The sequence below is a fragment of the Haplochromis burtoni genome, unplaced genomic scaffold, assembly GCF_018398535.1.
Source record: "Haplochromis burtoni strain Fernald_Lab_line unplaced genomic scaffold, NCSU_Asbu1 Contig_91, whole genome shotgun sequence".
Taxonomy (NCBI): Eukaryota; Metazoa; Chordata; class Actinopteri; order Cichliformes; family Cichlidae; genus Haplochromis; species Haplochromis burtoni.
The window spans coordinates 19,712-35,226 of NW_024582452.1; the positions used below are offsets into that span (position 1 = coordinate 19,712).

Here is a 15,515-nt window from a genome sequence, read left to right on the forward strand (position 1 = left end):
ATTGTACACAGTGTCGTCTACGATCCCATCATGATACCAATTCTGGAAGCTCTCCTCTATAATAAAAGGAGTCGCTGTTCCTGCATTGCATTACATATGGCTGCTTCCTATCTTCCTTTCTGCAAATTGTTGCTCTCAGTAATTCCCATCCAGCATATAGCCTATAGTGCAATTACAGGAGCATGTTTCAGTTTTTACATGTGCAAGCATTTACCTTACCTACCTTCCATGCTGCTGCATCAGCAACAGCATGCAAATCTCTCCTGGGCTTGTTGATACTATTTTCAACTTTACACTGTGGCCCAATAAGTTAAAAGTTGTTTATTATGTCTATCAATAAATGTAAATATATTCGTAACATTTCAGGTATCATTCCACATTTTAAAAACTTATTCTGCTTTCCAGTCTTTGTATAACAAAACTCTCTCCTATGGACAACACAATACATTTATGTGTGTGTGAGTACATGTGCACAAAATGCATAATATCTCACAAATATTTTAATTTCCAATACAAATACAAATTATTCAGAATATCCTCACACAGCAGAATGTGATATTTTGAATAGCAATTTATTTTTAATAAAAATCTCTCTTTTCATTGTTCACATGTAAACGCAGAAACTGAGTTTTTGAAAAAACTGTTTCTTTTGATATGTGAACTAAAATAAGCTGTAATACACAGTCTTCACCTGCAGGTGCCAATATTAACTCACAAATGAGGGATTGTGAGTTGTTGAGAAGTAGGCTAACATACTCTAAGTGGATAAGGGTTTATATGTTGAGAGCAAAATCTTTCTCTTTTTAGAAACATCAGCCACCATAAGAGTTACTGTAAGTCCCCAAAGTCAGGCTGTACAGGACACTGCTGAGTTGGAGTGCCTTCAGTTATAAATCTAAACAGATTGTCTGTTGAGCTGTGCAACTTTAAGAATATACTGAGAACTTCAGATTTCATAGAAAAACTAGATGATCAGTCGTATCTTATTGTTCTTCTCCTTACAAAGTCTGCACTGTTTTCCATGGCATTAGTTGCAGCTGAAGTGTGATGCAACTGAATGTTTGAAGACTCTTACTGAGAAAGGGAGAGTGAGGACCAGCAATGATCCTAAGTGCCTGGTAACTCCATCTCCCACGTATGAAGTGTGAATGTGTGCTTTTAAACAAGTATTTTAGGTAACGCGTGTCTTTTTAAACTGTTAGCAGTCGGACGTACCGCCCACGGGACATTGGATGGTTTAGGGGACTAATAGGACTGCTAAGGGGTTAATGACCTTTTCATTCTTTACATGACAACAGAAACCTCTGTGTTTCTGAAGGTAAAAATGCATGCCACTGAAGCTTTCATTTTACTGTTAACCTCAAAGGAATATTCAAGTTAGGCAAAAAGGTAAGTTAAGTTGCCAGAACTCCTGAAAAGTCAACAATATTCTGTCCTTGCAACGGGTTTCCATTTTCAAAGCTACTGTAAGTAGATATCGCACACTATGAACTTTTCCAATAAAAGCAGGGCATAACTTTTTTTAGTTTATTGAAGCTTCACATAACTGATTATCCTCTTTTTGTTTTTTTAATAGTATGTTTACATAAGTATTTAAGTGTTCCCATTTATTATACAGTCCAAATGTTTGTAAATGAACGTAGAAGAAAATGCCGTCACTCCACACTTGACCAAATTTGAATTACTTAGGTTGAACTACAATTTATCAAACTTAAAATGTCACACTAACAGAAGCAGATATAACATACTCAGGGACAAATAGTTTCTAAAGCAACGATGTAAAAGAATAATCTCCCAGCAGACAAATTAGTCACACCTTGCATTTTGCCATGTCTGACTGCACTTCCTTAATGCCAGAAGGTGGTACTGTGGTTGAAAAAGCACTATTTTGTTTTCTTTACTGGAAGCAGAACACACATCTGTCACAAGGTGAGATAATGTCTAATGTTACCTTGATATTTTGACTTTTGCCAGCTTTTTCACCCTGTGAGAACATGATAGAGTCAGTCATGGGTTTTTTACTCATATGGTTTTCTTATTTGAGTTCACTTCCAAAACAAAACTGTGTTAATTTTGCAAATAATAAATTGGTACACTCCTCAGTGTTATGTAAAAAGACTATACTCCTAATCCAGATGTCCTGATGACCCCCCTCATAAGCAGTTGGTACAGGCCATAGTGCTCTAGCCCACTATCAACCCCCTCAAGCCACACACACACACACACACGCCACCCTACAACACAACTGAGCTTGTCTGACAGAATGAGCAAGACTGCGTGTGTGCGTGCGAGACACCGAGAGGCAGCCAAGATGAAAGTGTGAAGCAGTGAGAGGGAAAACCTAGAAAAAACAGCAAAGGCGATCAGACAGGGAGGGGAGAGGAAGAGTCAGCGAGCACAGCAGGAAAGGCAGAGCAGAAGAAAAGACAGAAAAGAGCAAAGGGAGATAATGTGAATGTTACATCTTTAATAACGCCCGTACCAAAGCCAGGAGATGTAATGGATAGATGACCATCCTCTACAAACACACCAGCATTCTGTCCTGGAGCCTTGACAGGAGGGGACAAGACAAATTCAACACCTTCAAAGGCTTCTAAAGGCTCTTCGACCAGTCCCACACCATCGAACCATGTCGTCTACTGGGTCAACTAACCTCAAAAAACGTCAGGCATGTAAGTAAATGAGTTAACAGAAATGTAGTTAGAAAAACAAAGCCGTAAACAGACCTGCAGTGCATAACTTTATGACCCACACTGGAAATTACTCTGCAGAGTAATTTAGTAGCTTTAGTATTGTAGCTCTTTTTCAGTTTACGAGGGTAATTTAACAAATTGCTTTCAAGAGCACATTTCAGAATATTCCAGGCAGTGAAAGTCTTAATATACAACTGAGATTTCTAATTTCCTCCTAGTGCAACAGTCTTACATGACTCACAACCCAACATCCAGAGCCTCAAAATATATTTGACATCTCCTTCACATGACATCTTTCATTTAGCATCATTAAGCTCTTTTATAAGATAGCAAAACAACATACACTCTACTTTGTAGGTAGACAGTAGGTATGACATGCATGTTATGTTAACTTTATTTAAAGACTGTTACTGAAATCTGGTAATAAATTATTACCCATGATTCATTTATCAGTTTATATGATCCCACTTTTCCTTCCTGCGAAATGAGCTGGACAGAAGTACAACATGAGTAATGCTGATGTTGTTTAATCACAGTGAAAGGATAAGAACTACTTCTTAGAGTTTCTTCTTATAGTAACAGGAAAGATCTGCTGACTCTGATTTACTTTCTGGGGAAACACAGTCAGATTTATAATTGAACCAGTGTAATGTTAAAGTGTCCACAGAGTAATGTGCTATATTAATGTGCTCTTTAAAATGTCTTTGTCTGTGGGGTTGTGTATGGGCAGTACTGTACACAGGAAGATTAATAAAAATGTATGTCCGATAAAAGCACTGTTTAGACTGGCCTAAATATGGCATGGCTGGAGGTCATCTTTGTTTTCAGCTGTGAGTGAAGTGCTTTAATGGTTTTGGGAATGGGAACAGCCTGGGAACAGAAAATTTGATCAGACATATAGAGAGTGGGTGGTCAGAGGAGGTTTACATATAATCTTACCATAGGAGTTTGAGATGAGAGATAACTAATAAAGTATTAAGAAGCATTAAAAAGTGTTAAGTAATAAATAAAAGAGTGATGCCACATATGTATTAAACTGTAGTTTAATGTACTGTTAAGTATTCTTGAATCTAGGCTTCAGGCTGTGTCTCTTGTAGTATAACATAGGCTAGTATAATGGTGGTGCTGGGTGTTATAGTAAGAGCATACTGTAAATGACCAGTCTTGATTTACTATCTGCCACATGGCTGTGTGTTTAATGGATATGTGAGTGTGGGCAGCGAAAGGAGTGAGGAACCACATCGGGGGAGGTGGCTGTTGTGGTGCAGTGACCTCACTCATAAATGATTTATGCTTGATGGACTACTGTTGCTACAAAGCCAGGAGAAAGGAGTGGTTGGCTCGGTAAATACTAGTAGTAATTTCTAAAAATTATGAAGCTGTATACTGCTGTTAGATGGGGGTCTCCGGGGGGGGAATTAGGAGATGTAGGAGAGAAAGGATAGGGTTTAAGATGGATGGGCTGTCACACGTTATTGGTCATGCAGTGTGACTGCTGTATCAGCTCTCTTACGCACATAAGCGCCCAATCTCTATTCACTGAAAATGGAAAGATGATCATGGGATTTCTTTCCACTTGCCACAAGGGGATTGCATGTTACACCATGTGACTCTCCAGTTCAATAGGAACATTTGTTTCCAGCGCCTAGTGCAGTGGCAGAGAACTCTTGATATACAGCTGCACCATTACAATAACACATATTCATATATTGAAAGATGAATGTTGTTATCACAGAAAAGACACTTATATCCAATAATAAAAGCCAAGCATTGCAGTTTATCAGAAGCAGAACAGCTGAAGGGGACACTGCATCATGCCCCGGTGATTAGAGGAACAAAAGGAAGAAAAGAAAATCATGTGCTTCAGCTTAATTGTCACCTCTGGCCCTGGAATTCATATATATCCTCAAGCTCAGAAACTCACACATCACCAATACCTTTTGTGTTCACTGGAGAACGGATCAACATCAATGCATGCACGGAAATGTTTTAAAGAAAAAGAATGTGGAATGTAGATAAGAATAAGAAGAAGGAAAACTTTCCATATTACTGCAAACTCTATTATTTCTATGCAATGTCAGATAACAAAAGCATCAAACATGCATGGTGGCACTGCATTCTTTGTATTTGTCAGAAAGAGGTGTAGCTGAGTTAAGCAGACCTAAAAAGCTCTTTATCCTCAAATCACTGACACTACAGTTACTTTTAACCAGGGACAATGCACAGCAGATTCAGGATGCAGAACAACAATCAGCTTTCCTTGAAAAACCTCCTTTGAAAAACTTTCTTTCATTCTCTTTTTCTGGCTGCACACATTAATATACACTGCAATCAAACCATTGAACTAAGTCCTCATGCAGTAGGAGTCCAGTGTAGGGTGTGCAGATGAGGATGGTACAAGTATTATGTAACAGTAAGATCTAAGTATATATGATGTGGGTTGAGATCAAGAAAGGATTTCTGGAGGGGTCAGGGTAGGGGATGGGAACACGTCATGTACAAGATCACAAGCATCGTGGGATTCCATCCATCCATCTATTCATGCACCCATTTTCTCCCACTTATCCGTGGCGGGGTCGCAGGGGAAGCAGCCTAAGCAGAAAAATCAAAACCTCCCTCTCCCTTGCCACCTCCTCCAGCTTGTCCGGGGGAACACCAAGGCATTTCAGGCCAGCCGAGAGACATGATCTCTCCAGCATATCCTTGAATGCCAGCAGTATTCCTGGAGACTACTTAAATAAATTACAAGAAAGCTTGCAAGATAGTTTAGGCTGTGTTTTGTCTTATATACTGCATTTATATTGAAATGGTTTAATTTAATAGTTTGCACATACTTCAATAAATTGCTATTTTCATTTTCCTAGCAAAATATAAAGAAGCATTGGTTGCACAGCACAAAATCAAAAGCACCGGAGCAAAAGTGCATTATGTAATGTGTTTTTCTGGTTTGATGTGAAATTCAAAAGATACCATATCTAGCTTATTAGCGTACCACCTACTTACCTCTAATTGGGAGTCAATTTCTAATTAATGGATCTTATTATACAGCACTATGGATAACAGCACATTTACAGCTCCAGGATAATCATCTGCAGAATGAGTTTGAGATGGAAGGTGGTTCTTGCACACATCAGTTATACATAAGTATTTCTTCTGGTTCAATCAGTGACTGTAACTATATCACTGTGTTTTAACACACAGTAACACTTGCAATAAATATGATGAATCAATTTGGAACCCACATATTTGTAGCCTTGTATTTTTCCTTTCGTTTACTCTCTCGATTTTATTTTCTTCTGTATTGTTAATAAGCTTCCTGTCCTGAGGCCTGCATTTCCAAAACAAAGTAAAACTCACACATCATCTGCTTTCTCTTTGCTGACCCACCTTTAGTAAGCGCTTTCTATGTGACCTGTATTGTGCTGCATACATTTATATAAGAGTGTGAACAGAAATGGATGTGTTCCACCATTTACGACTATTTTATCAGTCTTGAAAATTGTCTGGTGTTTATCTATAGGGCTCTCTTTCCAGCTTAACTCTGGTCTTTAATTTCATTTACACACAGTACTCGCAATGTCAGGTCAAAAGAGATTTTATCATTAGCTGTAACGCTTATTCAACCCCCAATTCCAAATAAAAACAGAAAATGATTTGAAAATCTCACAACTCCACTTTGGTCATAACAGAATATAGAAAACATATCTATGCTTAAACTGAGAAAGTTTACTATTTCAAGAAAAAAAAAAGTAAATCACTTTGAATTTAATTGCAGCAACATGTCTCACAGAATTTGTGACAGGGCCATGTTTACCACCATGCAGCATCTGCTACTTTAATGTACTGTCTTGCTAAAATATGCAAGGCCCTCCCTGAAAAAGACATTGTCTGGATGCGAGGACATGTTGCTCTAAAACCTGTATATGCCCTGATGTTGTTGTTCTAGATATGCAAGGTAGTAATTCCATTCTGCACTATCATACCATCACAGGTGATGGTATTATCAATACAACATCTAATTTATATCTATAAAATCTGGAATCATGCATGATATAGTATGATGTCATTATGCTGACTAGAAAACACCAAACAACAGGTTAGGTCCTCTTCATTAGTACATAGGAGTCCCTGAAAGTTACTGTATATTTGTGTAATGTATACATGTGTATACAATGTGTGTTTCTATCATCTGTCTGCATGTCTACAAGTCAGTCTACTCTTTAGTTTGTCTTTTGTTCACTGGTTTCTCAAGAAAAACATATCTTGATCTCAGTGACAACCTGTTTAAATAAGGGATTTAGTAACAATAATAATCCCTGTCAAAAGCACAAGATTTCCCTCTAGAAGCTATGACCTCTGCCTGGTAGTAATGTAACCTTAGCCAGTTTGCATGGATACCTCCTACACGTCTTCCACAGCAGTGTGGCAGGAAACCCAAAGGTTATCTGAATGAGTCAGTTTTTTACATATATGTTTCTCTCCCACGTCAGGGCAGACAGATGGGGACATGCGGCTGAGACTGTGTGTGGGTTGGACATGTCCATTGGTCAACTCAACTAGTAATGCAATATGATTTTTAGATAAACAGACAAAGAGGAAGAAGGCAAGAGAGTCACAGAGATACAGAGAGAGAAAGAGACTTCCATATGGCCAAGGGGCAAACTTTATGTAAGCTGTTCAGTTTAATCATGGTCAAGTTTCATCATTATTAAGTAAGTAAGTACTTAATTTGTATCAATAATTTCACTGTTGCCAAATGATTCCTCTAAAATACTCATGGACACTGGCAGGTGGCAAGATGGTGGAAGGGTGATTTTAGTAGTTTGCATTTCCATCATTATTTAGTCAAAGATCATATTAAGTTTCATACTATTTCTCCTGCAATTCACTGTTGATTTGAACAACTTTGTTTTGGAGTGTAGTCTAATAAAGCCATGTCATTTAAAGCTTTAGCAACTCTATATGAAAAACAGATGTAATCACTGCACTATTGGCAGGAAGGCCTTCGCTTTTGCTTTATGTGTGTCAACATATAGATTTTTTGGAGTTAGAAATGATCAGAGGGGTTGGAGTGCTAAATCATTAGCTAAGGCCCCAGTCACACAGTCCTTGACTTGACTTGTCAGCAACCCCGAAAACAACTAGTCGCAATGAAAAAATGTGTATTTGCCATCTAGCTGGCCATAGGCTGCAGGCGGATGGTGGTAGTCGTTAGGTGAAAGTGCAATTGCTTTGGTCGTTTGCATGGAAGACGCAGGGTAACCTGCAAACACACACCAGCTGCCCTCCGAGTAGGAGTGATACTCCAAACAGTGTGACACAAATCCAAAATGGAGACTCACTTTTACTTTGAAGTGAGACTCAAAGTAAAAGTGATGTCTGCAGCAGTGAGACCCAACTTCTGCTTTAAAAGTCAACATTTTTTCAAGCTTTACTGACATTCAGCCAGTAGTAGTGTTTGTAAAGAAGTTAGCATTTTTTCCATACTAAATGGGTGATCACAGCAATCTGATAGTGACCAAATTAATTACAAGAAAGCTGTTGGTGAAGCCCTTTTCTGTGATCCACTTCACCTAACAACTGGCAGCAAAATCCAGCAACCACTTTATGGTTTGTTTAACATATATACATGTTAATTATATCTCTGACATTGCCCGTTTTAACATGAAAGTCATTCTTCAAGTGAGTCTCAAGTGTTTGTTTTTTTAAATCTTTGAACAGTTGAGTTTGTCAGATGGTTTGAGTATATTTGTATTTTTAAGCTAGTGTAGTACTGACATGTTCATTTATTACATCTATGGTCTGGCACTGGTATATGCTTAAAAACACAGTACACTTTTTTCCAATGACTGTCTTCCCACCAACTGCTTAAAGGGGCAGGCAAAGGGACAGAACTTCCTTTTCAGACCAATTGAATGACAGAATATTGGGTTATCACTCATGGATGACAGTGGACACATCTTCCAGGGAAGAAAAAAGTACCCGGCAGACTAACAAGGTCTCTGGAGAGAGAAAGAAATTAAGGAGGACCCAGGGTGACACAAATGGGCTGTTGTCTTTGTTTTCAGGCAGGAGAACATTAATGCTCAGTGTAGAAAAGTAAATACTTCTCTTCATGTGCTGACATCAAAAGCATGTTGAGTTCACTGAGTGACAGAATACAAACTAAATAGCATAAATGCATAAGCACTCAGTCATGTGAACATGCTGCCACTTTCAGATTTACACATACATGCATGTACACATATCCCCAAAACAATGATGACATGACTCAAAGTGTCAGCTAAGGGTGCCTGGGGGGGAAAGAGGCCCTGTGTTTGCTGAGGAAGATGTAGCACAATTACACAATCACAGCCTGTCGACCCAGTAGAGGACAATGCATGTGGCAGAATTGAGGACAAATACTCTCTTATTTTTCATAATAATAGTTTAAAAATAGCTCCATTTCCCTAAAATCTTCAGCAGACTTCACTGAACCGATTCACCAACTATATGTGAGTCTGACTGTGAACACTAGAGGTCAGACCAGCATCATCATTTCTTTGCGTTAGGTAAAGTTACATAAGGGCTGAGTGAAACAAACATGGAAAGAGAGCAATAAAGAAAGAAGAAGAGGAAAGAATAAAGTATGGAAAAGCAAAAATGACAATTTCTCAATAGAGACTCTCCATATCAGTGAGTTTCACTGTTAGTACAAAGTAGTGTAACGTTAAGAAGTGAATGGGGGACTTAAAGTAGGATACTGATTTCGTATAACTGCAAGAAAACATTGGTAAATTGACTGCTACTTATAGTGTTTTTCTACTCCAGCTGAGTATTCAAAGCACCTTCTCCTACAAGCCTCATACAACACTTTCATTTTATGCCTTTAAACATTTTGTCTAATACTTAAACACACACACGCACAATGTATGTATGCGAAACAACGTTCAGTATCTTGTCCAAGCTATTGAAAATCACATAGACTGAAGGTACAAGGGATTGAATCACCGCCCTTCCAAATAGCAAACGATCCATTCTTTTTAGTTACTCATTAAACGTATCAGACACAAAATTTGTGACTAGACTAACACAATTTTGAGTGCTGTCAGAGATACATTTTTGAGCTGTGTTTGTTGTCCTGCGTCCTTCCATATTTAATGAACATTTACAGAATTTTGTTATTACTCAGCTCTTGGCATGATAGCTAGGTGTGAACTACACCACAAATCCAATGACTTTCACACAGCCTTAAAGGACAATGTGAAAGTTACTGACAAAACTAAAAAAAAGCACAGCTGAATCAATCCAGAAACAACATAACACTTGTTTCTATTTGCATGACGGTTGCGCAGTTATTATTTACCATTAAAAGAAACGTATTATTATTTACCAGTCTGACCAGTAGGTTACACTCACATTTCTGGAAATAATTTGGCCCATGTCATCTGTTTCATGGTATGAGTTTGAATTCAAGAGAACAAAAAAATGAAAAGAAACTTTTGTTGTCCCTTTATTTCTTTATTGATTTTATGAGGCGAGCATTAGAAAAATTAATCCTGTACTGCAGCTCATATGAGGTATATAACACACCTCAACTACCAAGGAATGGGTGGCTACACGTTTCTAAAGATGCAGACAATGAAACGGAATGTGAGGTGACGTGATCCCTTGACCTTTCTCCTGTTCGCCAACTTTCATGAAAAAGCTGTTTAAACCTAACTCCATCTAAAGGCCGAACAGAATGAATCAAAATATAAGGTTATAAGCACGTTTTTAGGTTGATTTATGAAACTACTCCACTACTACTGGGCGAGGATGTTGTTATGTTTATCTGACTAACAGATTATGTTGCACTCAGAAGAGCTGCCCTTCTAGAGCCTTTATGTATCAAGAAAAGAAACCCACATTTTGTACTCTAGAAAAGAGACACCTTGTGTTCCTAGTTATTAGTATAACACAGCGTTACATTGAAAGGAATGTAAAGCCAGTGCTTTAATGTGCTTTCTTGTCTTTTTCTCTCTTTTCTTGATCAGCTGAGACAGACAAGACTCAGAAGCTGTTAAACAATGACTCTGCTCAACACCTAAAACTAAAAGAGAGACGGCGCTTTTTTGAAGAAGTCTACCAGCATGACATGGATAATGACTTACCTACTGCCCAACTGCAGATTGACCATAGGAAGCGTGAGTGATAATCTATCTAACCCCTAACTAATATGAGTATTATGTATTATGTAGTAGTATATGTAAATATAATCTAATCAATACAGATATATATAAATAAAAAATATATATAAATAAATATATATATAAATATATATATATATAAATATATATATAAATAAATATATAAAAATATATTGTATATCTGAGCCAACTGGACGAGCACTTTCTCATAGTAATATGACACCTTAGCAATGACCTATGATGTATCGGATCATGAAGCCCTTGATGTGTTCCTCAACTCAGGCTCAGAAGCAGATGAGGGAGCTCTGGCGTCTCCACTTCCAGGTGCACCGTTTGCCTCTCGGGCACAATTAATCTGCTGCCACTATACCAGGGGTCGGCAACCTGCGTGTGGCTCTTTAGTCCTTATAGTGCGGCTCTGTGTGGTTTGGGAAAATAAATTAGTAATAAACAAGTATTTAGCTGAAGTGTATTTTATTTATGTTAGTTCTTTTTTTTTAACTTGTACTGTAGTTCTAAATTGGAAGATTATTGTGATATTGAAATATAAAAATAAAATTATATTATATTATTTTTTCATTGCTCAAAATAAGCGTCACACTCGCGGAGGCCGGTGTACCTGCCGAAACGCCGTGCATTTATCGAGACTTTCAACCCCAGGTAGGCCAATTATGGATCTTCGGATCCACGTTATGTCAGCAGCTATTCTCCACCGTGAACTATGTTAAAAACAAACACCGCTCACGCCTCACAGATGACAGCTTACAGTCCTGCTGTTCAGAGGTTCAGGAGCAGAAGTCTCATTGTACCACGGCAGACCCGACGATGTTTGCATGAACATGCTTTTCAGCATCTCTTTATTGACCACTTTTCACACACGGTTGCTGTACGCATACAGCCAGCTGTAGCTTTTCAGCTCACAGCCCGACACGTACCAACAACAGCATAGATGGCACAGACTTTAAGGCGGCGAGGCGTGATTGCGGGTGCCGCTCAGGTGCGTCCACCTCCCCTGCAGCGGCGCTGCAGACCACACCCCGCCACACACATTAACCAGGTAAAATACATATTTAGGAAGAATTTTGCAAATATCTATTTTTCTTTTTTCAGCAGCATAGTGCTTTTTTTAAATTATTTTTTAAAAGTCAGGCCAAGGCTCCAAAAGCCCAAAGGCGATATAAGGGTTTTGTTTGCTGGATCATTTTAGTTCAGCTGGGTATCTTTCCTTTTGTTATATTTCTTTAAGAGTTCAAAATGTGTTAATTACATAAATAAAATGTAATTTTGTCTGTAGCACTTCATGGATTTCATAAGCAACACACCTTAGTTGTTCACACAAAGCATAAAGGTAAAAAACAATATATACAGTGTTATCTTCATTTTAGATGTCAAAAAGTATTTGCGGCTCCCAGCGTTTTCTTTTACATGGGAACCGGGTCCAAATGGCTCTTTGGGTCCTAAAGTTTGCTGACCCCTGCACTATACTATTCAAAAGCTATTCTTGTACATAGATTTCCCATGCAGACATTTTTTAAGCACACCACTTACTCTGGCCCTTTCAAGATCTGTGTACATTTGGTGATGAATTTTTTTTTAACATTTCTTTCATAAAAAAAATGTTGTTTTCAAAATAGGACATTTTGTTACAAAAATGTTTTTGTTTTGTTTTTATATTTTGTCAAACAATGACACAGTGCTGTGCTGAAATACTGTCTTGATTCATATATTCTAATATTTAGGTGTACTGACATTTTTTGTTACTTCTCTGGACAAAACTCACTTGAATAACAATAACACTGCAGGGCAGTTTGGGTCAAAAGTTAAAGGCTTTATATGACATTCAGGGGCATTTGGGTGAACCTGATCAAACCCTGTTCAGACTTTAAACATGGTGACAGGTACCAACATATTCTAACAGACTTTAATTGCAGAGGGTGAGGAAGACGATGAAGACGATGAAGATGCCGAGGTTGTCTACAGGGAGTGTGCATCTCTGAAACGACAAAATGAGCCGTTCCGTAGCTCGCAGTCTCGCATTTCGTCTACATCGTCTGCTTCCAGTGATAGCAGCGCGAGTGGCGTGGACACACCTGTGATCCAGTCGGATGATGAAGAAGTCCATGCAGACACTCTGCTGCTGACCTCTGCGCCCCAAACTAGGGATGAAGAATCAGACGACGAAGAAGCTGAGGAAAGATACCATCCGACTAATCATGATAAAGCCTAAATTTGAATCACTTAGGAGCAAAAATCGCTCTCTGTGTCTCTTTCTCTTTTTATGTAATTGAATTTCCTCCACATGGATGCAAACCCCAGCATGGCTGGCCCAGTGGCAAAGTTCAATGTTTTTTGAAAGTGTACTTATCCAGAACTTTCAGTTGGAATTTAGAGTACACCCAAATAACTGTGGCATACTTAATTAATTAATTACTAACTGAAATTTTTAGGGGCTGTGTCACTAATAGCGCTTGTATGCAAATTTCCATATGGGACATTCCATGCTCATGCAGTAACTTGTTTTGGTTGAAAGGAAATGGCTTAAAGTTGAAGCTATACACCTCTTACTGCCAGAGGGAATTTTCCCTCCTCCCCATTCTTGAAATTACAGGTTCCAAGCAGCCGTGTGAGGAACAAAACTGAACTGAAATTGCATTTGCTGAGCAAACAAATCTTTGTATATGGCTTGCATACATGAAAAAGGAAATTCAAGAGACCTGTAGTAATAATATAAAGCTTCCTTACGTTTCACACTGAAACGTAAAAATTCTGGGCACCTTGGATCATATTTTCCCTCTTAATTGGCAATTATAGTGCAACAGATACTATTCCCATCATGCAAGTTATCAGATTTCTCTATGAAGGTGTGACTCATTTCAAAGGGCCGTGACTATGAAACCAAGATCTCATGACCTAAAATGTGCTGGAAAGACTTTTAATGCAAATGCAAAAGCTGCATAATACAGCTCAATTCTTAACTTTAGACTTCCAGAAGGGTGCATTTATGTTTAACTTTATGTCTGCTATGTATATGTGTACACATTTAAGCAAGGCTAAAACAACACGTCACTGTCTTCATTCTTCCTCTCAAGAAAGAGAAAGTAATTCTGAGAGTCTAGAAAGGACAAAGTCTTTATCCAGCACAGAAAGATAAAAGTTAAAGTGAAAACAAGTAAGTGAAAACATTTTTCTAAGTGAAGCTCCACTTTTAACCTTGAGACCTCAGTGGTCGATATAAAAGAAGAAAAGTTAGAATGAGCTGTTTAGTCCATTATCTGTGACTTCTTTGTCCTAAGTGTGAGAATGCCTTTGTGCAAGTGTTCAATCTGCCAGCATCTGGCTCGAAGGGTGATGTGCCTATACAGAGTTCAAAGTGGAAAATACACAATAAAAGTCAGGGAACTCTCCTCGTTGTGATGGAAAGATAAAAAGAAGAATATTAGAAATGAGTCACCAAAACGAGTCACAGTGAATACCCTCCTCCTTCTGCCAAAACCTATATTTCTTTAAGATTTTATAAATTATTGCTTTATGCATGTGGAAACTACAGAATCATGAATGGAAATATTGTATTTACAAATGCATGGTGTTTTGTTCTTGTGACAACTTCATATGTTTTCAGTACTACTAGTGTTGCATTACTGAACTATGCAGGTGGCACCTGTTCTCCATTTGACGTGTTTTTTGGACATTGCATATTTATAGCTAGAAGGAGTGGCAGTGACTCAGGTGAACGCAGTTTGTGTGTGAATGCTCAGTGTTTAATGTGTGTCTACGCAGATGCCAAAAGTTTCGTGCATTCCCCAGCTTGGCCCTGTGACTACTTCCAAATCAACCTTTATACAGTGTTCCTATGATGTGTGCATCTTATTGCAAAATAAAAATAAAAATAATAGTTGGAACAGTTGGAAGTATTTTCATTTGCTTCAGATTTTGCGGATTTTGCTTCATTGTTGTTTCTGATGTTCCAGCATTGCATAAATAAATAGACTGCAAGAGAAGTAACCTCACTACATGTAAAAAATTTTAATGGCAACTCACAAAGATTTAAAGTTCCATAATATACTGGCTGCTTTAGTGCCCAGCAGCTAGCTTTCTAGTTCAACCAGTTTGACAAATTTGTTTTGGATCACCTTTCATAGAAGCAACTGCTATCTGTGGCTTCTTTGTTTTGCCCATCATCGTGACAAGCAGCGTTTTTGCTGAACTGCTTAAAAGCAACACACTATAACATGTAGCTGTAAACCACATAGCTTGTGGGAATCACAGTCAATCCTTCACTATTAACCACATTCTGACTACTTTTGTCGACTCCATCCATTGCTCATGTTTTCTGTGTAATACCCTGTGGGTTTTAAGTAGACTAACAACAACACTGCTATGGCGGGCCTTCAATGCACCACCAACCTAAATTACGTATTTTAATGTATAAGAATAAAACACCCTCTACCCACTACATTGTTAGTCAGGTTCTGACTTCCAATACTGGCTATAATAATATAATATAATAAGCTCATTCCAGCCCATTTCAACCAGCTTTTACAGACGTCACACACTTTTAGGGAAAATTCTTAACTCCTGCCCAGAGTTTAAGGAGCCACACTTTCAAAGCAGGGCAAATTGCTGCTAGTTTGAGTTTCACAAATGGGAGTGGAGA

The 15,515-nt window shown here is 38.2% G+C and overlaps 1 protein-coding gene across 1 annotated transcript; it reads left to right on the plus strand.

Moving 5' to 3' along the window:
* Positions 1 to 11,089: 11,089 nt before the first annotated feature.
* Positions 11,090 to 14,760, plus strand: LOC102313961 (dysbindin-A). Its single transcript, XM_005926139.2, has 2 exons — positions 11,090 to 11,185; positions 12,793 to 14,760. The coding sequence occupies exons 1-2, from the start codon at positions 11,092 to 11,094 to the stop codon at positions 13,086 to 13,088; spliced, it is 390 nt and encodes a 129-aa protein (XP_005926201.2). The 5' UTR covers positions 11,090 to 11,091; the 3' UTR covers positions 13,089 to 14,760.
* The last annotated feature ends 755 nt before the right edge of the window (positions 14,761 to 15,515 follow it).

Excerpts from the sequence above, each read along its gene's own strand:
- LOC102313961 (XM_005926139.2), top strand. The coding sequence starts at position 11,092 with ATGACCTATGATGTATCGGATCATGAAGCCCTTGATGTGTTCCTCAAC. Across the intron at positions 11,186-12,792 it reads TCTGGCGTCTCCACTTCCAG|AGGGTGAGGAAGACGATGAA; the intron begins GTGCACCGTTTG and ends CTTTAATTGCAG.